Raw genomic sequence first — 24,186 nt, forward strand, 5'->3', positions numbered from 1 at the left:
GCCTAAGTTGCCCCCCACCAGGCCTAAGCCTCTAGGAATTATTTCTTTATGTATTTTAAGACGTTTTTTAAAACTACATTTACCGCGGGGCGGCTCGTTGGAAGCCCAGACGAAGCGTTAGTCATACTTTCAAATCTCCAGTTAGCTTTTAGCACTGACTTAATGTAGGGCTCTGTGGAATCCGTCTTAATTAGAACTGGCACGATTTACGTCATCGATTACGTAAATGCGTCGACACAAATAATTTGCGTCGATGCGTCGCGTTTCTTTAACTGTCTATGAGCGTCACTCGCCTGTAAATCTAAAAATAGCAGGGTTTCCCGCAGCACTTTGCAGTTTAGGCGGCCGCCAGCCTGCCGCCTGAACTACGTCGGGTCAAAAAATAAATAAAAAAAGCATCTGAGCGCGTAAGCGCAAGCTTATCTGTCCAGTCTGCATATTGACAGACAGCGGAGCTTCGACACAGACACACAGACACGTGCGCGCGCAGAGGTGCGGGAGAAATACGTCGGCTCTGCATGTTGAAGTCCCAGAGAGTCTCTGTAATGCTGATAAAGTGGTTTCAAGTGTGGTTACAGTTTTCAAAACTGACAAACAGACAGCGTTTGCTGCGATATGATATTAATGGCGAGCCGAAAGCGTTTGCGGTGACGCTTCCTCCTGAGACATGCAGGCACAACAGTGGTTTCTGTGCCCTGGTGACTGACTGACAGGCTGAGGTTGTAAGGCAAGGCAACTTTATTTCTACAGCACCTTTCAGCAACAAGGCACTTCAATTCCATTCCTTTGCACTTAAGTTAGTTCTCCATTAGTTCAATGTTGACAACAGGGCAGTCACCAAGTTTATTGTTAAAGGTTTGTGTCATTATGCAGTTTGCACTAAAAAGTCTTTGTTGTTTACATTCCTTTGCATTTTAGTTGGTTCAATTATTACAGTTCGTATTGATACCAATCCTGAGTATCTGACTGGCGCACCCCTATCCAAAAGCACAACCAGTTTTATTAATGTTAGTGACTTTAGTGTATTAATGTTAGAGTGAGCACTGTTACCAGAATTTTTTTTTTGAACCGTTTAATGTATTTTTGTTGATGTTGAAATGGATTTTAAGACAGCAAAGCAAATACTTTTTGCACTTGCTCTGTTTACTTTAAGTTTTTATTTTTGTATTCCTCCTGAAAGTGACTTTATTTTGGCTTCAGGTTGCACTACAAATTCATTTTACTTGAACAGTGCAGTGTTAAACAATTTCAATAAATAGAGATTTGAACCTTATTGAAATTAGTTTTGTGTAAATTGTTAATAATTGAGCAATGGGAAAATAATCGCTAATTGAAAAATGAATCGTTAGATTAATCGAAAAATGAATCCATAGATTAGTCGACTGATCGAAAAAATAATCGCTAGATTAATCGTTTAAAAAATAATCGTTTGGGACAGCCCTAAGCCCTGCTGTAAGCTTTGTGCAGTCACATGTATCTGGGCTTAGTGAACAGCTCTTTTGCATATCCAGTGTAAAGAGCCAGAGACAAAAAGGGGAAAGAGGGGGCCACCAAAAATGTACTTTGGCCAACAGAATAAGGGGCTTGGTGGCCCATGTGGCCAGTGCTTAAAAATAGCATCTATCCCTGTTATTGTATGCAGTTTAGGCAATAACAATTTTCCTTTTTCGAAAAAAAGAAACCTCTCTTTTGTATATTTACTATTGCTGTTAACTATAGAGCAAAAGTATTTCTTATCCGATTAATCGATGGAATAATTGGTAGAATACTCGATTACTAAAATAATAATAATAAATAAATATTTTTTTTGTTGCAACCAAAGGCAACAGCCTATTTGATCCCAGCAAACAGTGGTTATCTCTCCTGCCTCAGTTGGAGAGACCATTTTTCAGTCCCTCCAGGATTTCGCGGCCTTTTTTTGAGATTGTTGCGGCCCAAAATGCCTGATTTTGTGGGTAAAAAATTTCGATAAAAGTTGCAATGTCTTTTGTATTTTTGTTGCAATGAAGTTGCGAGAGACAAAGAAGGAAAAAGAATATTTTTGGTATACTTGTTTTGGGCAGAATAGAACTACTCTGGTTCCTAGTAACCTTACCAGAAAGGCTCAGGATGCTGCAAATGTTGGTATAATATGAAAATGGCTGGTGGATTTAAGACAAAAAATAATAATTTATTGAATGAATCAAATTAAAAAATTTCTGTCAATGGCTTGTTGATCTTTTCATTGTTAGTTAATTTCCTAACCTGGGATGGGACACAGGTTAATACGGTTTGACAAAGCACTTATTGGACTTTAACTTATCATTGCACCTACAATAACGAGTGCAGCTGTCCACAATTTAGGTCATCGTGTACGTCTCTTCTCCGGTTTTTCCTGCATCCACCGTGAATGAAAAATCGTTACAGTGTACGTTGAAGTTAAAATGTATACAGGTTGGCAGGACGGTCTTTCGCTGTACGTTTTGTTGGTAAATGTGAGATGTTGTGAAATGAAGATGACACACGTCTCGTCTTCATAGTAGAAACAAGGACATGAATTGGGCGACGTACGTGTGTTACGTCACCCCGTTCTCACTCCCGCTTGGTCAGTGGCTCTCAGCGTCACATACTGACGCAAAGTCTGGCACGTGGGACTGCTGTGGTTGGTTGAAGTCGCGGGAAACTCTGGTTATTGGTCAAATTTGCGGTGATTGGTCAAAATTGCGAGTCGCACCGAATTCACGGTGATTGGTAGCCTAGAAATCTCGACGCACCCTAGCGACAGCAAATTTAATTTGCAGCCAGGCTAGGCACTCTCCGTTGGCTTGCGAGCTGGAAAAACCAAACTCTAGTCAGGCCAATCACATCGTGTATAGAGTCGGTGGGCGGGCTTATGGCTGCAGCTGCTGGGAACGGCGGTCTTCTAGAAGACTTGGAGTTAAGCTTTTCTTTGAGAAAAGAACAAAGAACGGCACTGAAGTCATTCTTAAAAAAGGAAGATGTGTTCAGAGTTTTGCCGACAGGATACGGCAAAAGTTTAATCTATGAACTAGCTCCGCTACCTTCTTCGTTCCTCTGGTTGGTTGTAGCGCTATCCTATTGCGTGCAGAGGGAATTTGAAAGACAACCGTTTATCCCGCCCCTGGGATTGAGCCCTGCCAATGGTGAGTTCCCAGACCCAACATCTTGATGTGGGTCTGGCTTGTCAGGCTAGGTGATTGGTTGAATTTGCGTGAATTGTTGCGATCGCTAACATCGCGGAATACTGGAGGGACTGATTTTTACAGTTAGCGGTGGGAGAAAAACTGGAAATTTAAGTAAGCTGGCAACCCTTTTTCTCCTCATTGCCGTTTCTTGTAGCACTGCTGCACAACACAGGCTGCTATGGAACATGCAGGCGGGACTTTAAAGGCCCATTTTTGCAAGCAACTTTTAACTTTGAGCCATTTGGTCCTACATGGACTTTAAATGTTCTGCCAAAGTTAGAACAGTTTTGTTTACTTTAGTTGAGAGATTTCTGTATTTGTCTTCTTGTGTGTGAGCTATTCATATTGGCTTGCAATCCTAAAACTTGAGGAGAATGTATAATAAATATTAGAAACGCCTCAGTACGGCTCAATATAATTCAACAGCACACAGACTTTGCAAGATGGCCATAATGTTGAATAAACGCCTCTTTAAAAACCGTTGCAACACAAATGGAACATAATAACCTTCCTGAAGGTGTGATTTGTTGTATTAGTGACTTTAGCTTGAGCTAAAAGTGTAGTTTTTCAGAGATGGACAGTATTCCAGGCAGTCAGTATCAGTCCACTGAGTGTACACTTTATAGCCGCTCAGACAGACTTTTTTGTTGACATTCTCACATGACGGTCGAATACAGAGCTAGGTATCAGGTAGCAGTGTTTCCCACAGATTAGAAAGCAATTTGTGGTGGGGGGAGGGGGGGGGGGATACTTATTTTCGTAACAATCAAGTACCAAAAACTGAGGACACGCTGTTGGATGCTGTCCTCCTCTCCTACTTCAATGCCTAATCCCTTTCCCTCCCTGACCCTGTCTTTCACTGGTTGAAGCCTGAAAATATTGTAAACAAATTAATAACATAACTAATTCCACTGGTCGGATTGTTCAGCTCTGTTTCAGACTGATACCTCCGGTTCAGGCTGGTCCTCATCCTCAACACGTGCCTTTTTCAGTCTTCGGAAAATACTTTTCAATACTCATCTGGATTTAAGCAGCAAACATTCAGTGTAAGAGTAAAAAATGACATAACATTATTTATAATACGTTTATTTGATTCACAGCTGCTACATATAGTGTTTTGACCTCGACAACCCGACTGCATTTTACCGCAAACTTGCGACTAGTTAACTTTCTAAAGCCGGCGCAATCGCTTGTTTGCTAAGAGTCGGGTCGGGACTCAACGTTGTATTCAGAATATAAAATATTTGTATAGCACTTTTTAATGTGTGATTGTGTAAAGGTGTTCACGAGATAGATGCCAACCTTTCGTGAACTTGTGTATTTCGCCAGCCGTCTTCTCTCCTTTATGGAGACAGACGCTGTGTGCACGGTGGGCCCGATGGTGTTTTAAGCCTCCAACGTCGCCTTCCAGGCAGCTAACCCTCAACTTAACCCTTAAAACATAACCATTGCCGCGCTGCCTGGAAGGCGACGTTTGGGGCTAAAAACACCAAACACTGCACAGTGGGAGGAGCTGTGTCGTCATCGCAGTATGTATACTTGTATATCAACTTGTGCAATAAACACATGGTTAAAGACACCCCCAGGGATTTTTTGATTCATTTGCAGAAAGGATTAATGCGAAGGCAGTAGGGATCGACCGATACTGATACTGGTTATTAGTAGTTAATGAAACCGATAACTGATATTTGAAACCGATATGCATTTGCAGTAAAAAAAAAAGAAAATCTTTAGGTCAAAATTAAGATTTTGGAATGTTACAAACTCCCACACAAAACTTAGTTTAAATGCTTGAAGCAATTATTAAATAAATGAGTGTGTAAATTGTGTAAAATGAATGTTTTAGTCTTGATGAAGGGCTAAAACGGAGAGAAAAAGATGCGTTTACTAATTTAAAACCTCTTAATGTGGACGTACTTTCAGTAATTCTGGTTTGTAACAGGCCCCTGGTCTCTTCTTCTACGCAGCTTGTTCCGAAACAGTTTCTCATTGAGTAGGTAGCCTAGTTATACAGTATAGGCTATGCAGTCTAAACAGGCTTTTGAAGCAGTTATTTTTCAAAAGCGTTATTATGAAGGCTGTGTCATAAATGTGTGTGATTTAAATCTGTGCTCATTCAAAACATTTTGAATTGCATTGTAATGAAGGGCTGAATGACTTTAAACTTAAAGTTACATACCTGCAAACTAGTCGCTTTTCGGCGAAAATCGCCGTTTTGAATGTGAAAATGTCATCCACGTGAATCGTGTAGATCCGAAGAGTTTTTATTTGCGGGGGGGGGGGTCCGAGACCCGGTGCTAATACGGCCGTTATCTACCGGACCGAATAGCAACGCGGATGTCGGTGCCTTATTGAGGTGCCACTTAAATGCCTTCTGCGCTTCTCTCTGATGCTCCGAAAACGGACGTTGGAGGGAACCGAAACATCGCCGCACGGCACGCTAGTTAGTTAACACTACATTCGACAGCAGGTAACGTTAGCCTACCGTTAGCTAGCAGCTGGAGTAAACGCGGTTAAAATGCTGACAGCTAAACTGTGTAAAAGTGTGTCTGTGTTTCACTGGAGAGGACTGTAACACCAGACTGTAGCTGCCGTTGTCTGAAGAACAACACAGACTCAGCCTCGCCTCGCCAGCCTCGTGCTGCATTCAAAGTAATTGTAAAATACCCTTTTCCCATCCAGTGGTTTTGTTTTTGTCGTTAACAGGAATTTACTGGTGAAATAAGTTATTGTTATAAGTTATTACATTTTTAATAAATCATTTAATTTTAAATATATATATGTGTGTGTGTGTATGTATGTATGTATGTATGTATGTATGTATGTATATATATATATATGTATATATATATATATATATATATATATATATATATATATATATATATATATATATATATATGTATATATATATATATACACATACATGTATGTATGTAATTCTTTCAGTTCAGGCACCGTTTCATACTGAAGATCACAACATGTTTTGTAAATCATTTTCATTCATTTTTACTTTGTTGTGTTGGTAAGAGAATGTGGTTTAGCTCCTTTTTCAAGTTTCATCAAACCTGTTTAAACATCGGCCCTATTCATTATTTGATTTCTTTACTCCACAGAAAGACATTTTCAGGCGTATTTGCTTGTTTTCGGAGTTGGAAACTACAGGTTGCAGGTCCAGATCGTTCTATCCTAAAGCAACTCCCTCTTCATCATAATAATAACCAGGGAAGTGCCTCGCCGAGAGTATGTATCCTCTTCACCCAAACCTAAAGCTTGATTTATGGTTGTGCAGAGGCTCCACGCAGAGCTTTCGGCGTAGCCTACGTAAGTGGCCTGAAGTTTATACTTGTGCGTTGGTGTGTGCATCGATCTCTTTAAGAGAATAGCAGGGCCGGCATGTGTGTGGGTAGTGTGTGGTAGAGCGAGTGAGCTTCGGAGAGAGTGACGGCTCGGCGTAGTGGGAGAAACAATGTCTCCCCTGTTCTTTCTGACCACGGTGGGAAATGTGTAGCAGGAAAGTTTAACCCTCTCCTTGATTTCATATTGTTTATGGAGAAGGAGAAGCAGGAGATGAGTCGGGGGAAATCCAACGCTACCAAGCCACGTTTTTCCGAGAGGTGCATGTCAGGCTACGGCGTAGGGTCCGGCGATGTCCATGTCTCCACGGCCTAGATTTTACGCAGAAGTATAAATCACGCTTAACTGACCCGTTCTTGTGCCGCATGTCAGTTAAACGTACGTCCCGACCCAGAGCGTCGAAAAGCAACGGCAAGAGTCCTGACCAAGCGCGTCTAAATATGACGCCAAAGGGCTAGCCGCTTAAGGAGACTTTTTGCGTCAGTAACAAACCCCAAAGGCACCTGACCGAGCGTCGCTTGTTGACGCACTGGGGGTGAGAATGTGTTGTCTGCACAAATGTCTGCTCTGTCCCTTCCTGAAAGGGCTTCAGTGTTGTGAGTCCAATCCAGCTTTTTATTGATTTGGACCCCAAGGTACTTGCATGAGTTAAGAGTGCGGATCGGGGCCACATTTTTCTGTCCGGGCCCGGCCCTCGTCCGACAGAGCAGTAACCAAACCCGGCCCTAAAAATGCCTTATCGCGCTGATGTGATCGGGCTCGGTTCGGATATCCATCCTCTAGCATGAGTCCACCCTCTTCACTTCCTCTCCCTGGATGACAACCAGGACAGGGCCCTCCTGTTCCTCTGGTAGTCCACCAGCACCTCATTGGTTGTCTGATGTTGAGCTTCATGTGATTGTGGTTGCACCCTGTGACAAAGCTCTCTATCAGTCCTCTGTAAAAAATAGTCTCTAAGTGGAGACAGCACGTTTCTCCCTGGAAATGATTCACTGGAATCATACATGTCGAATATAGTGATAACATGGCTACTTTTTCATGTGTTTTCTCAGTAATTGTTCAGCTGTTTGTCAGTATGCGTGATGCGTGATTAGTCATAGGAGCCAGTGTGCTTACAAAACAAGCTAAACAAGGGTTTGTACATTTCCAAACTGTTTCAGCATGCTCTTTTGCACAGTGAGACTTGGATCTTACTATCCATCCATTATGTCTACCCCCAGGATTTCAGACTTTCACGTCTAGTTTTCACGTCAGATGTTGGTCATTTTTACCTCTATATCATATCTGTCTTATGTTAAAGGGCTTAAATGATCTGGTGAAGAAATGCAATTAGCATCGTTGGACCCACAGATACAAATACATGAGAGCAACATATTTCATAAATAATATAAGTTGTTGAACCATTGTTCTGCAGTCTGTTAGGCCAGCTGGAGATCTGCAACCTTGTCAACATGAAAACAAAAGCTCGACTGAAAATGAAAGATCCAACCTGCTTTGGCAGAAACAGTGTGACCGGGTAAGGGGGGGGAGGGAGAGCGAGAACACCTCCCTTAAGGGACATTAACTTCGATTTTACAAGCTTGATCTTATTGCAGATTAATTGCATAGCAGCCACTTTGATTTAATTCATTATTTAAATGTCACCATAATTAAGCACTAATCATTTCTCAAGCCTAGGTGTTAAATGTCTTGCGCGAGTTGACGTCAGGAGGTAATGAATGCAGATGACACCAATTAAGTTTAGTGTTGGTTCACCAGGTGTGTCTGAACGGCTTCTTATAAACAAAGATGAGAGCTGAACATGCAAGTTAGATTGTTTGTATCTGTGCTGCTGTTTAATATACAGTACAGCACTTTGACAGTGTTCTTTTTTTTTTTTCCTTCAGTTTTACAGCATTGAATCAAAGTGGATGTAATGCGCCTTTTTTTTTTTCCCCGCTGATCAACAGGAAAAAAAAACCTAAATATATCAAAGTGAAAACAAATCATCACAAATTGAAGTAAATTAGGTTCAAAGACAGTAGTTTACCCTCTACTATGATACACCGAAGGCATCACCGGTGCAACCAGTTGTTGCATAATAAAGTTTTAATGGAGATGGCCTGTGTGTAATCCTGGTGTGACAATTTTGTGTTTTCATTAATAGTCATCAGATGAACAACCCTCAGATTTCTTAATTTGTTCGCTCAAGTTAATCATTTGTACTGTGAAGTTATTATTATTATTATTATTATTATTATTATTATAGTTGTAAGCCAGACTGTCCCATGTTACAGTTCTAAATTATTATTACTTGTATTCTCCTGTCTAAAGTGTTCTGAAGCACCTTTTTTTTTTTTTTTTTTTTTCCAGACTTTGCATCACAAATTGGATCTTCTTGAGACTCTTCCAAATCAAATATTTTTTGCGGCCTGTAAACAGCACTATACAGATAGAATTTCTTGGCTTGAATAGGGAAGCCTGCTTTGTTTGAGACCTGTAACTGCCTAACGGTTCAGTTAAACATTAATATGCTAACCAAAAACTTCTAGTCACGCTATCACCTTGTCTAGCTGGGTCAAGGAATAAACATTCATTACATAATACACTATTGATTAAGGGCACATTTGGATTGACTCGTTGTAATCATGTTCATTCATTGGTGTATTACCACTGCACAGAAACTCAAAACCACTCAAAACCCTCTCAAGTAAAAACTCATCCAGTCGGTTTCATGATTTAAGGTACTTTATTGTCACTGAATACTACACTGTGTGAACACAATGAAATTACGTTGGTGGAAATCAGTGCCGCAGCAGGAAATGAATAAATGAAAACCAATAAAAAAAAAAAAGAAGATTAAAAACACACATGAAAATGGCATTGCACATAGGTATGATAGTTGGTAGTGCTTTTGTGACAGTAGTCCTTAGCAGCTACAGGTTGTATTTGAGTGTGTTTCTGCATGGAGAGGGGAGGGGAGGGGGGTTCCTCAGTCTGAAAGAGGCTTTAGCTGTGCTAAAGTCACTGGAATGTTCCTTGTGGCTGATTACCTTAAATGTAGGCTCCATTCACACGGCAAGCAGTGAAGATAATGGTAGTGCGAGGCCCATCTCCTGGTTTACAAAATGTTGGATGAGCCAACATTTACTAGAGCCGAGATGACTTGTACCTGCTTCAGAGTTCTTTTATGTGTGACTCTGTGTGACACTCTGTTGTGTGAAATAGCGCCCACCCTTACACTGAACAAAGTCAATCAACACTGTTCTGCTTATCTACCTCATGTATATTTCAATCTTACAATTACAATATTGTTATTAATATATTACCATTGCACTGAACTATCAGACTATACTGATATTGCACTATTGTCTTGTTATACTGCATACTTAACAGTATGTATGTATGTATATATATATTTCTTACTGTCCTTTCTGTTTTTTATTCTTTATATGTTAAGTTGAGTGTTGTACTTTGAGAGCAAAGATTAACCAGAGTCAAATTCCTTGTTTGTTTACGCAAACCTGGCCAATAAAGCTCAAATTCTGATTCAGACTTCTTCAGGCTTCTCCCCTGTTGATCCTATCAACTGCAGCAGAAATGGCCGCGAGTCTCCTTGATATCTACTAGACTGGTATTCACTTTAGATAGGCCTATCTTTTCTTAACTGTCCACTCGAAGGTCAGTGACTTCGCCGCATGATTAGTCGGCCTCCACTCTGTGTCGCACTAAGCAAGTGAGTCACACTTTGTCAACAGGAGCGACGTCTGACCGTCCCCGTTTTGAGTTAATGAGTGATGAAGTCCTCCAGCCGACCAACAAGCGCCTTTCTGTGCTGTTAGTTAATGACTAATTACAGCTTTGTGTTTACCATTAGCTGTCAAGGTGAGTGAGCGGTACAGATGGTTCTGCAAGAGCAGGACAGCTGACCTGACTCACTGCACCGTGTGCAGCGGTGGCATTGCGTCATGTGGCCAAATATGGAACCCCAGTGTGGAAATGTTGACACGAGATCTGCATTATGTCAGCCGCATATCTCAGCTGGATGTTTGTGAACGGGCTTGTGATGACTGTTTGGCCAACTATTGTTCACCAGCAACAGGTGTGGACGGGTCTTGTTAAGACCTGCAAATACTGACGAAAAAGGAATTGTGTACAACTAGTTTGCAGACTGCATGCAACTTCTTTGACGCACAGCGAGGCAGTGGTGGAGGAAGTATTCCGAATCTTTTTCACTTAAGTAAATGTACTAATATCACACTGTAAAAATACTCTGTTACAAGTTAAAGTCCTGCATTAATAATGTTACTTAAGTAAAAGTATGTAAGTATCATCAGGGAAATTTATTTAAAGTAAAAGTACTCAATGCAGAAAAATCCTCCCATTTTAGAAACTGGAAACGATCCAAACTGCTACGCGTTTCATCAGATAATTATTTTAGCTGGACTTGTAGGCCGTTTTTGGGTAGTTACATTTATAATAAAACATTGTATTTTATAAACTACATGTGTTTTGCATGCAAAAATCTTAAGTTAGTAAAGTATCCAGTAACTAAAGCTGTCAGATGAATGTAGTGGAGTAAAAAGTACAATATTTCTCTCTGAAATGTAGCGGAGTAGAAGTAGAACGTGGCATGAAAAGAAAAGACTCAAGTAAAGTACAAGTACCTCAACATTTGGACTAAAGTGCAGTACTTTAGTAAATGTACTTGATTGCATTCCGCCACTGTAGAGTAGCTCACCCCGGTTGTGAAGGTTAAAATCAGAAGCTGGGGGTTATGGACACAGGCAGGTGGTGGTGTCAGGAGGGCATCAGCTTGCAGCTATGGACCTGAACCCAGAATGAAGCCTCGTGTGCTGGTAAGGCTCCACCATTCTTAAGGTTGAGCTGGAGTGCTGCTTGGATTAAGGCTGTCTCTAACATAGGGCTGGGCGATATGGAGAAAATCAAATATCACAATATTCTTTGACCAAATACATCGATGTTGATATTACGACGATATTGTAGGGTCAGTCTATATCCACGACGTTCCACTTCCAGGATTGCTCCGGTGCCGCCGAAAATTCTGCCGGATGTCGCTCTTGTCGCCCGGCTGTCCGGTGCCTTCCTCTTTCTTTGTGTTGTAATTTTAAACTCCGGTGGATTTCTGAGGACTAGGTTTAACTGCTCCTCAGATCTCTGCAGGGTAAATCCAGACAGCTAGCTAGTCTGAGTTTTCTGTTGCACGACTAAAACTACTTTGAACGTACACATCTTCCACCAAAACAAGTTCCTTCCTGAGGCCATTTTGCAGCGGCTCCTTCCGGTTGCTTAGCGCCGCCCAAGACAATTGTGATTGGTTTAAAGAAATGCCAATAAACCAGAGCACGGTTTTCTCCCATCCTGGAATGCTGTGTGGACTAGCCAGACCCTCCTCTGCAGCGCTGTGAAGGAAGGTCTGGCAATGCAAGACTATTGACTGGATGACTATTGGGGCTTTCACAAAATTATTTTTTTAGATCAATAATCATCAGTAATGTGGATACAATGACTAAGTGGGTAAAGGCAAATAACAGAACAGCTAGAACAGTCTGGTAAATTCAGAAAATGACATCACTTTACTGTAATGCAGCCTTTAAAAGCAGGAAAAGACAACACTTGTGTTACATACGATATTACGATATCCAAAATCTAAGCCGATATCTAGTCGCATATATATGGATATTGATATAATATCGATATATTGCCCAGCCCTACTCTAACATTACCAGTGAAGCTAGAAGAGATGTGAGAGCTGAGGCTCCGTCTGGGCTCTCAGCTCTGAGCTGGAAGAAGATAATTTACTCGAGTAGAAGTAGTAATACCATAGAGTTGAAATACTCAAAAAAATAACATAAAAAATATACTTAAAGTACCAAAAGTAAACATACTCATTATGCAGAATGTCCCTTTTCAGAATGATGTATGTTATATTATTGGATTATAATCTGTAATTTGATGGATTAATGCACGTATGATTTTAATGTTGGAGCAGGTAAAGGCTGGTAAATTCTAATTGCCTTATCTATAATAATAACATATAATATCTCATTTGTTGATCATATTGTGTATTAATCATGTGAATCCAAGTAAGTAGTAGAGTAAAAAGTACAATATTTCCCTGTGAAATGTAGCGGAGTAGAAGTAGAAAGTTACATAAAATATAAATGAATACATCCAGACACAGTGAATCATATTACATATAGAGCATAATAAACAAGTATTTAAAAATGCATGTTTCTAGATGTTAAAAGGTCCCACGGCATGAAAATGTCCATGTTATGAGGTTTTTTAACATTAATATGAGTCCCACCAGCCTGCCTATGGTCATCCAGTGGCTTGAAATGGCGATAGTTGTAAACCGAGCCCTGGGTATCCTGCTCTGTCTTTGAGAAAATGAAAGCTCAGATGGGCCGATCTGGAATCTCCTCCTTATGAGGTCATAAGGAGCAAGGTTACCTCCCTTTTCTCTGCTTTGCCCGCCCAGAGAATTTGGCCCACCCATGAGAAAGAGAGAGACATCATGGCTTTCAAACGAGCAAAGTGGCAGTTGGTCAAGGCCACACCCCCACCCTCCACCAGAGACTTCACATACAGTATTAGGGGACCACTAAGGCCTATATAAAAGAGACTTCAGATACAGTATTAGGGGACCACTAAGGTCTATATAAAAGAGACTTCAGATACAGTATTAGGGGACCACTAAGGTCTATATAAAAGAGACTTCAGATACAGTATTAGGGGACCACTAAGGTCTATATAAAAGAGACTTCACATATAGTATTAGGGGACCACTAAGGTCTATATAAAAGAGACTTCAGATACAGTATTAGGGGACCACTAAGGTCTATATAAAAGAGACTTCAGATACAGTATTAGGGGACCACTAAGGTGTATATAAAAGAGACTTCAGATACAGTATTAGGGGACCACTAAGGTGTATATAAAAGAGACTTCAGATACAGTATTAGGGGACCACTAAGGTCTATATAAAAGCATCCAAAAAGCAGCATGTCATGGGACCTTTAAGTAAAGTACAATTATCTCAAAATTGTACTTTAGTACAGTACTTGAGTAAATGTAGTTAGTTACTTTACACCACTGACTAAAATACATTAAAAACAAATGCTGAGAAACCCAAACAAACAGGGTTGGCACTGTCTAAAAAGGGCCTAAACTAAAATCGGTAATAAGCAGGTAATGTGTTTTTGCCTGCGTGTGTATACACTCTTAAGTGCAAAATCCTGAGTGAATGAGTCTCTGTGAGTGAGAGAGAGAGAGAGAGAGCGAGAGAGCGAGAGAGAGAGACATGTATTGCTACAGACAGTGTTGTGGAAGGTGTGGTGGAGTTTTTGTGGTTTGCAAAGTGTTTGGTTCTTCAGAGCTGCAGGTCCCTCCCTCAGCTCAAACTCTTTGCTCGCGTCCCCTTAAAGGAACAGTTACCTCCCAGTGTCTCTTTGGCCGTGCCTCTCTCATCACTCTTCTTCTGTCTTTGTTCCGTCTTTGCTGATGGAGTTGATGTTGAGCCACATGCTGAGGACACACACACACACACACACCCTGACATATAGCGCTGACTGTAAAGGTTGCTATCTAGCTCCACTGATGATATTCCTCTCTCGTTGTCCCCCAGGTCCATGTGTGGTCGCTAAAGCGTCCAGGAGAGCAGCATGGCAATGTGTCAGTTGAGCGTCTGGTTGAGATGAGGTGAGTGAACAGGCTGAAAAGTTTGCTCTAAAGGCCTAACCTGGAACCCGCTGTCAATCATCCACTCAGAATAGGCACAATATAGGGCTGCACGCTATGAGGAAAATATGCCATAATGTTGTTGAACATCATGATAACGATATTACTTGCGATAAATAAAACCGATATTAAAATGTGCTCCGTTCTGCTGCTTACAGTATTCTGCTAAAAGACAACAAATTGTGTTGTGTTGTGCAGTGGTCAGCTTGTATTACTCCCAGATCAGTCCTTGTAGAGAAATGATCTGAAAGTATCTTTTAACTGTTGGGCCAATTGCAGAAATGTAGTCTGTAACACTGATGCACCTGATGTTTCCTCTCTCCATCAGTGTCGCCTGGAAGCAATGTGAACGCCACTGACAGACAGCTTTTCCCCGTACCAGACCTCCACCTTAATCACCAGCCAGTCAAATGCACACGGACAATAAACTGGCCAATCATGGCAAGCAGGTCACCAGTGACAGCCGATCCCAAATAGCCAGTGTGACCCAGCAGGCTCAGCAGCAGCAGCAGCAGGGAGCCACCGGCCACCTGGGTCCAAAGGGCGTCGGTGCCGGGAGCCATGGAGTCAAAACCAACCAGGTTTCTCCCGGCAACCCTGGGCTGAAGGCTGTCGGCCAATTGGCGAGCGGCGTCGGAGGGATGTTGAAAAACAAATCCAAGCGGGAGCGGAGCGTCTCCATTGACTCTGGTGAATCCAGAAATGCCGTTCCTCCAGCCCTGGAGGCCGATGCCAAAGGAGGTAAGGCACACACACGCACAGACGCAACGGTGTCAGACACTGTGACTCTATTCTGATGCAAGTATACAGAAGTTCACTTCCTTTACCTTCCTATCAGTCAAATCTTTACCCGAAATACCAGATCATGTGCATTCACCTCCTCCACAGCAGGAAGTGAACGCAAGGACTGAGAGGGCAGAATAACTTGTTTTCTCTCTAGCTGAAATGCCCTGACCTTTCAGTGACGCGTCAGAATTTCCCCCTGGCTTTTGATAGTTTGTGCTATGCCCGCGCTGCAGTGACACGTCTCACATGAAACAGCATCTGGGCTTTCTGTAGTGCTCGGAGGGCGAGACCGGTCACGAGGCTGTGAGAACCTACTGAGCCTGGTGAGCTTGTTATTAAAGCAGTGAGTGGGCTCTTTTTGTGAGTGTCTTGGTAAATATTTAAGCTCACGTGGTTCGGTGTAAAGTGTTCGATTTGCATTTGTTTGCTGTTGATTTATATTTATTTATTTATATATATATATATATATATATATATATATATATATATATATATATATATATATATATATTTTTTTTGTCTTGTCTCTCTCTTTTACAAGAAGGGAGACAATAAGTAGAATAACATCGACAAACAAACACAACCTGAACAACTGCATTTAACACGCATATAACGATAAGAGAGTAAGGAAAAATAAATTGAAAAAAAATCAAAGTAAAAACACACAGCCCTATTGGCATTCAGATCCGTTAATCATTCCATCCATTGTTTTGTGTGTCGTTATGCTCCCAGAAAAAGAAGAAAAAAAATTCCAAAACTTATCAAGTTTTGTTTTTTGTTAAGTAGCATATCTTTACAAGAGTAAAAAGTAAAAAAAAAAAAAAAAAAAAAGTCATGCCTTTACGCCACTGGGAGAGCCCACATAGTGTTTGTTTCTTCCACTGCTGTTGCTGGTTTAAGGGTTTGTGTGTTTACGTGACCATTTGACTGCAGATGACAATGTGATTTTTTGTGAAACTCATCTGGGCTTCCCGCACACACACACACACACACACACACACACACACACACACTTTGATACACTCCGAGGGTAAATCCCATTTGACCCACACACTTTCCTTTTAAGATATTAACCAGTGACTGCTGGTAACAACAACATTCACAGAAGAAGAGTTGAGCTCTTTCATGCTGCCTCTCTGTGTCAAGGTAGCAGCCCCCCCTCTGCTGTCCTTTTCTGTGTATTGTCACTGCACACTTCCTTCCTTACTGTACATCCACATGTCTTTTAAGTCTGCGGTTAGCCACGCTCATCTGATGTGTTTGTTGGAAGGTATAGGTTGTTTTTTTTTTTGCCACTAAGATAAGATGTTGAGTAATGAACTTGAGAAATCGTCACTGACTTGTTTACAGAGCTACTCTAAATACGTGACTGTAATCACCGATATTGCCAGTGCACTTTTCTTTCCTGTCACCATTCGGAGTCCAAACCCCACAGTTGTATTTGCTGTCAGACGTTGGTTCACTTCTGACTCTTCTTCTTCAGGTCACCTTCTGGCAGTGTTGATGCTGCTACGTATTTCTTGCAGCTGTTTTTGCACCCATTGGCGCAGAGCAGCTTGTGCATCCACAAAATCATAATGACACCATGTGAAGAAGGCTCACGCTTCTCAAAACGTTGCATCTGCAGATGTGTGTAGCGTGCGTGGCATTTTGTTTTTTATTGCGAAAAGAAAAGAGAAGCAATACAGAGACGAGCAGAACTGCAAATGATTGCAGTGTTTCATGAGTATTTTTGATCATTCACGTGTGAAATGTTTAGTTAATCTAAGAAAACATGTTTACAAGTCAGCTCAGGCTATTTCCGTATATGGCGTTTTTCCACTACATGGTACCTGCTCGGCTCGACTCGGCCGCGGTGCCCCGTCCTCCATTTTCCATTGCAGATTTAGTACCGCCTGAGGCGAGCGTGGCTGGTCGTCATAGCGACGCCGCAGGAAACTGCCGTGCACACGCAGAACGTCTAACTGTACGTACACACCGCCGCCGACTTGAGCTGCGAAGAAGCTCTGGCCGCCCTGTCAAGGATGCTTGTCAACAAGTACGTGGGAAGCTGTTTGACGCTTTGGCTGCTCTGACGTAGTAGCGTTCTATGTTCTATCATGGAAAAAGCACAAGCAGCCACTGCACGGCCAATACATTGACACTAGAAACCTTTTATAAATTACATATATAATGACAGAATTTGTATTGGTTGTTGGTCGCAGCGGTGTCTGTTAGCCGCTGAATGCAGGCAGAGCGAGCAGCCGCCAGCTGTTGATCCGTGCAGGACTTCACCGTGAGCGGACTGTTTAGAGACAATGTGACCGGCAGGTAATTATACCTATACGCAGTTATCATAAACGATAGGGAACCCAGCAACGGCGATGATGAGCTTTTCCTCCTTTTTCTCGGAACTAATGTTTTTGTAGGAACGAAAGTTTACATCGTATGTTTCTCCGGAATCAGCCAGCGCGAAGGACGTCTATATTCCGATTGGTTGCCGGCGTTTGCCGCTGAACCGCGTCATAGCTCATTACCATAAAGTTGACCTACTTTCAACTTTCTGATTGACGCTCTGGTCACTCAAAACGCGACACTGACAGATTTGCAGCCAGCTTCCCTTGAAAAGGAATGACTTCCGGTATCTTTAGAAGCTCAAGTCGGCGACGGTGTGTACGTACAGTTAGGTGTGTTGTTTTTGACTCTCGGCATGTGACTGTTTGCCAGAAGACAAATTTTGTTTCAAAAGAAGCTAGAGGCGGCAAAAAAAAAAACACCGCTGGCTAAACTATTTAAAAATGGCAGTTTTGTTCAGGACAGCCCCGTCTGTCGCTGGCAGTGACGACGCAATGATTAGTGACGATTCTCTCCGACCAATCAGTAGTCAGGCAGGTTTTCACGTCACCTTTTGGTATCGCCTCAGCTCACTTGGAACCTTGACGGAGGTGGTACTAAAAAACGTACCCGTTAGCAGGTACCAGGGACTTTTTTTCGTAATGGAAAACCAAAAAAGGCGAGTAGAGTCGAGGCGAGTCGAGCAGGTACCATGTAATGGAAAAACGCCAATATACTCACGTTTCACTTTTTGCACAGGCAAAAAGAGCACGGGTTTAAGGTGATTCTGCCATTTGACATCCTGTTCACATTTAAAGTGATTTGTTACATTTGTCAAAGCAGCTGTAGACTGATTCTATAACTTCCAGCAAGTAAGGCCAAATGCATTAGAACAGTAGTACGTTATCTTCTGGCTGTGTAAAATACAGTGGTGGGTTAAGACCATAAGTGGTGGAATGATTACAACAAAATAGCATTGGTGATACCCTTTTAAAGCAGTGTTTCTCAAACATTTTTCAATATTGTACCCGTTTTTGAATTGTTTTTTTTAAGCCAAGTACCCCGTGACCTTAGCGCCGCAAAACATTTTAGGTAAAAAAAAAAGTCTATATAGAGAGGTACAATACAGCGCCGACACTGATAGATTTACTAAACAACAACCTTGTAACTGAAAAAAATGTAGATGCTACATTTCAAAGGTTTAGAATCCATCACTTAATGCATTCATTATTATAGTATAATAATTATTTTAGGAATTATGCAGGACATATTTTTGACACACAAAATTTCACGTACCCCCTGCAGTACTCCAAAGTACCCCTAGGGGTACACGTTCCCCCATCTGAGAAACACTGCTTTAAAGGGACGATACTATGATAGTTGTTTAAGTGTTTGTGTGTGTGTGTGTGTGTGTGTGTGTGTGTGTGTATGTGTGTGATATCCTCTAGAGGGTGTAATGCGCAGTAAGCGGCGCTGTGTTCTGGAGAAGAAACAGCCATATAGTGGAGATGAATGGTGCTCTGGACCTGACACAGAGGAGGACGAAGACAAGCCACACACTGCGACCCACCGTGAGTCCGTCTGTCTCCACAGAGGGGGAAACACATTGCCAGTTGCTGTTGTCTGAATGTAGCACAGTCCTCACTAACAATAGTGTCAGTGGGACCACAACTTTGAAGGCCACGTGAATTCCATGTAGTAATGCCCTGCCCCCGTCTCAATGTTATTGTCTCTGAAAACAACGGGTTAAAGCCGTTAATTGGAGCCGTTTTCAGATCCTGCACACACACTGACGGGAAGAGGATGTCCTTTTGGAGTACTATACTATTCCTTTCCACTGAGTGGACTTTACATGTGTTTTAGCTCCATCTAGTGTTTAAGTGTTGTAGCCAAACGGATGTACTGGTATTACAATGATAAACCAGGATACCACTGTAGTCAAATGAAAACCGCGTGCTGCTGATTTTTCTCAGGAGAGCGTGGGCTGGCAGCTCCTATCCAAGGGCTCTCTGATCGCCTGTCTGCAGGGCCCGTGTCTGAACCTGCGGGTCCCATCATGGGATGTGGAGTGGGACCAGGGCTGAAGACGGAGCCTCCTCCTCAGCCTTCACAGCAAGTGGTGTATGTTTTCACAACCAGCCTAGCCAACAGGTGAGAACTGTTTGCAGGCCTGACATGCAGGTGATCCTTCACATCAGAAGTGGAGATGTCTGAATTTTATTTGTCTTATCAACCAACCCATTTGTTTTTTTATTTTTAACACTGAATGATGCAACTGATGTGAACAGTTTAATTATTAAATTATTAAATGCATTGCTCTTTCTGTTTGACAGTGCTGCAGATGCAGTATTGAAAGGACAGACCGATTCCATTCTTCTCTTTCACCAGCAAAATGTTTCACGCACCAAGTTGGAGCAGGTCAGACATCCACAGCTCAGTGGCAAAGTAAACAAAAGTTTGTGTTAAACCACAAGGAAGTAAAAAAGTGTTGTTGCACAGTAAAGGCCACAGATGCAAAGTATATGGGGAGGTTAAAATGTGAGGCTATTTTCATCTGAGAAACCTCCTTGTTCCTGTTTCCAGTAGCAGTTGTTATGGCCGCTGTGAATGCTTGTAGAACAAATTGAGAAACTGGAGTGCACTATGTGTTGTTTTGGCAAATTAATAATAATAGACAATATCAAAATCAGTAATCCGAAGAGGGTTTATTGCCGAGTAAGTAACACTTACAAGGAGTTTGCCTTGGTGGTTGGTGCACACATAAACAAACAAACATATTGAACATTAATATAAAATAAACAATAAATACAGAAAACAAGATATATATATACAAAATGTCTGTTTAACATAAGCAAAAAGATATCAAAAATAATATAGTCTGTGCAATGTGCAGGTGTATAGTTTACAGTGTTGGGGAAGTTACTTTTAAAAAGTAGTGTTTGCTCGTTACTAGTTACTTCTTAAAAAAGTAATCCGTTACTTTACTTAGTTACCCCCTATGGAAAGTAACTTTTTACTTACTCGTTACTTTTACGTTACTTTTAAAAGCAGGGGTCTCTAGCAGAGACTGAAGTGAAATTATACAAAAACTATCTTTGTGTCTGAACTACACTGCAGGCTGGATTCTCTCCTCACAGAGTGACGGCTGATTGCACATCAGCAGGTCATCGGCCTTACACGGTGTTAGTGTATGTAATGTCTGTATCGACTTGCACCGGTCGCGCAGCCACGATGGTCCGTGGTCGTAGACACATGCAGCCTCTTTTCTGGAAATCTTTGCAACCGACACAAGTCCACAGCGGTCCGCTGTGTGTATGCATGAGCCGGTCTCCACCGCATCCATCTGTGCGGTTGTCAGCTTTGTGCCTGCCTGGCTCAGAGCGGCGTCTAGCAAAAAGCTGACGAAGCTTAAAACGCTCTCAAAAGTTAGCGTTGGCTGCTTCTCGCTTCCCATGATTACTCTGCTACCAGCCTCTGCCACGTCCCATGTGGAGCTTGTGAGCACGCAGCTGAGAAGGCAGTGTCGCTGTCAAATCTGTCCCTGGGAGTAAGTAAGTCCCAGGGACAGAAGTAAGTAAATAAGTAACGTTGCGCCGAATTGAAAAAGGAACTACATTTCGTTACCAAATTTTCAGTAGTAGCGCGTTAAAGTACTTTTTACCCTAAAAAGTAGTTATGTTACTTACAAAGTAACGCGTTACACCCAACACTGATAGTTTATATACTATATAATAACTACAACTACTACTACTGGAAATAACTAATGTCATTGTTTCTTCCCCCCACCCCTTTTTGTCTGCCACAGGGCCACCCATCAGGGAAGCTTCCTAACCTATCTGATAAGGTAAACTCCAGCAGCTCTCCACCCACAGGCACCCCTAAATCCCAAAGTGGAACTCCGCGCCCAGCCTCTGCTGGTGTTCGAGGCCCACTGCATCCTGCAGGGACACCATCATCAGCAGGACACTCCGATAATGAATCCCCTCAGACCAGACCTGGCGGAGCCTCCAGCAATAACCTCATCGTCGCCCATAGGTCAGAGGGAGGGAGCACGGCCACACCCGTAGGCCCAGTCGCAGGAACTGGAGATACAGAGGGTGCAGGGGGCATGTCTCTTTCTGTTGCTGCTGTTTCTCCCTCGGGGAGTCCCTCCATTCTTTCTGCACACCTACAGTGTGACACAGGCCAGAGGAGTGGCCCAGGGAACATGGACGGTCTTTCCAAAGAACAGCTGGAACACAGGGAGCGTTCCTTGCAGACTCTGAGAGACATAGAGAGGCTGCTTCTGCGCAGTGGGGCAGGTCCGGGAGACACAGGAGGCTCCAACAACAGTGCTAGTAATAACCCCTCCAACCTAAATAATAACAACAACAGTGATAGGAGTGGTGTTCTCGAGGAACGTGACAATGGTACTAATAGCTCTGGAAATTGCAGTAGTGGTAATATGCTATCGTCAGCCTTGGCTCCGATGGGAGGAATGAAGAAATATGAAGAGCCCCTTCAGTCCATCATTTCTCAAACACAGTCCCTTGCCGGACCTGCCCTTGACAGCCCTCACATGGACTCTCACCATAACCTACCACAACACCCCCATCACCAGCTCTCTTCACCCGGGGTCGACATGGGTCCGTTACTTGGACCAGAAGGGCTGACCCCAGAGCAAATGGCGTGGCGGAAACTCCAAGAAGAATACTACCAAGAGAAGAGACGGCAACAGGACATACAACCCCCCACACATCCGCAGCACTTTAGAATGATGACGGAGATTGGCATGCACGGAGGTCCCATGATGATGAGAGGACCCCCTCCTCCCTACCACAGCAAGCCCGGAGACCAGCAGTGGGGTCCTGGCAATATGATGGGAGGAGGAATGGGTGGGAATGCACGAATGATAGACATGCACCAAGAGGGACCCCGCGGCCCAAGGTTCCTGGGACAGATGCAGAGAGGGCCACCTGGGGGAGGCAGTTTTCCTGGCAGCAAAGTGGGAGTTTTATCAATGGAGGGTCTAGGACCACAAAGGCCCACCAGGCCAGGGATGATTTGGCTCGATGAGATGCCCAACAACATAGGCGGTGGAGGTCCCTTTCATGGCTGCTACCCTGGTGGACCTCCTCAGCACTTGCAAGGCGAGCCAGAACATATGATAACACAAGAGGAAATGTTTCGCCTCATGGAGAAACGGCAGATGCAGGGGCTTCCCAGGTACGAACTTGACAGATTAGCTAAACGGCAGCAACAGGGCAACCTGGGGTCGAGAATAATGGATCATCCCGGGGGCCTAGACTTTCACAATTTGGGAATGGGCCGGGGTCCACCCTCTTCTCGAGGTGATCCTATGGACTTTCCTGGTTCACGGGAGATGATGGGCTCTCCTGGTGGGGGTCCTCAGATGAGAGACCTGGTGGACTCTCCTCTGGGGAGCAGCCTCACAATGAACATGAACCCACAGATGAATGTTCAGCAACATCAGCAGATGATGCTATCTCAGAAGCTCAGAGGAGGTCCTGCAGGAGGGGGGCCTTTAGGTGAGATGTTTGGCCCTGGAGAGATTTCACGAATCAGGGCTTCACAGAATGGAAGAGGAGGAAATAAGGGAATGATTTCAGGACCTGATGGCCCCTTCCAGTTTCCCAATCATGGTCCCTTCTCTGGAGGACAGGTGGAAGGGCCCTATCTCCAGCAACCTGGCCCGGAGATGTTTGGGCCTGATCAGCAAGGCCATAATCCAATGGGAGGTACATCGCGGCTTAGTCATATGCCGATGACTGGAGGCCTCAGGGGAGTAGACCTCGGTCCCAGGCACCCCTCTGACCTATCAATCAATGTTAACCCCCTGACCTCTCCTTCAGTACCTCGTCCTCATCAGCTCAAGTCTCCATCCCTCAATCAAGAGCCATCTCCTCTCCTACCTTCCCCTTCTGCCCCAGGACTGAAGTCCCCCTCACAGATCTCCTCTGCAGGGCATCACCCCACTCTTCCCCCGGCGTCTGTCACTGGGACTCCTTCTACTTCCATGAAGTCTCCCCAGATAATGGGGTCTTCCAACCTTGGCTTGCACTCTCCGTCTGCCTCTCCTGGACGACTCAAGTCCCCTGCTATGGCTGCGGGCTCCCCAGGGTGGGCATCTCCTAAAACAGCTCTTCCAAGTCCCGGCGGTCCAACCAGTGGGAAGGTAGTAGGCAATGGAGGAAGTAGTTCCACTGAGACAGGTACACTCAAAATCCAAGATGACGTTGGATTATCGTTAATGCGCTTCCTTGTATTGCTGTGACATTAATCCATTCTTTTTAACGTTCTTTACAGGCCAATCACTTCCCCCCAGGAGTTCCAACTCTACGCCCATTAGCCAGCCAGGCTCTATGAATCCTAGTATGCCATTCACTTCCTCTCCTGATAACCCTCCATCCCAGAACCCTTTATCGCTCATCATGTCTCAGATGTCAAAGTATGCCATGCCCAGTTCAACTCCTCTCTACCATGATGCAATCAAAACAATTGCCACTTCAGACGATGAGATGCTGCCAGATCGACCTCTTCTATCTGGTGTCAGCATTGGAGGTATGAAACAGGGACACATTGTGACACTGACAGAAAACACCTCATACAGTTCGGCAGTGTGTAGAGAGGAAGCAGTAGAATAGCGCTGGTTCAGTGTGTCCTTTGTAGAAACGGCCAGGCCATCAGAGAAAGATTGACTGACTGAATTAATAAATAAAGTGTCTCAATTCTTAAAGCCTTACACACCGGGGGCGTGACGAATAAACAACAAGAAAATGCTAACTAATCGCATCAAAACTAT

General features: G+C 43.2%; 1 protein-coding gene across 6 annotated transcripts in view; it reads left to right on the forward strand.

Annotated features, from left to right (window-relative positions):
- The window catches only part of bcl9l (bcl9 like), a 44,283-nt gene that overhangs the window by 18,018 nt on the left and 2,079 nt on the right, over positions 1-24,186 (forward strand). For 2 of the 6 annotated variants that reach the window (XM_078245896.1, XM_078245900.1), the window contains exons 2-8: positions 14,173-14,246; positions 14,614-15,026; positions 18,833-18,955; positions 19,358-19,535; positions 19,718-19,829; positions 21,190-23,596; positions 23,691-23,945. In XM_078245896.1, coding sequence (XP_078102022.1) covers positions 14,696-15,026; positions 18,833-18,955; positions 19,358-19,535; positions 19,718-19,829; positions 21,190-23,596; positions 23,691-23,945 — 3,406 coding nt within the window. In that variant the 5' untranslated portion in view covers positions 14,173-14,246; positions 14,614-14,695. Of the gene's footprint in view, positions 1-13,405; positions 15,027-18,832; positions 18,956-19,357; positions 19,536-19,717; positions 19,830-21,189; positions 23,597-23,690; positions 23,946-24,186 lie in introns of those variants that run through there. The other 4 variants (XM_078245902.1, XM_078245897.1, XM_078245899.1 and 1 more) reach the window with 4 other exon arrangements.

This window comes from Sander vitreus, chromosome 3, assembly GCF_031162955.1.
Source record: "Sander vitreus isolate 19-12246 chromosome 3, sanVit1, whole genome shotgun sequence".
NCBI classification, from domain to species: domain Eukaryota; kingdom Metazoa; phylum Chordata; class Actinopteri; order Perciformes; family Percidae; genus Sander; species Sander vitreus.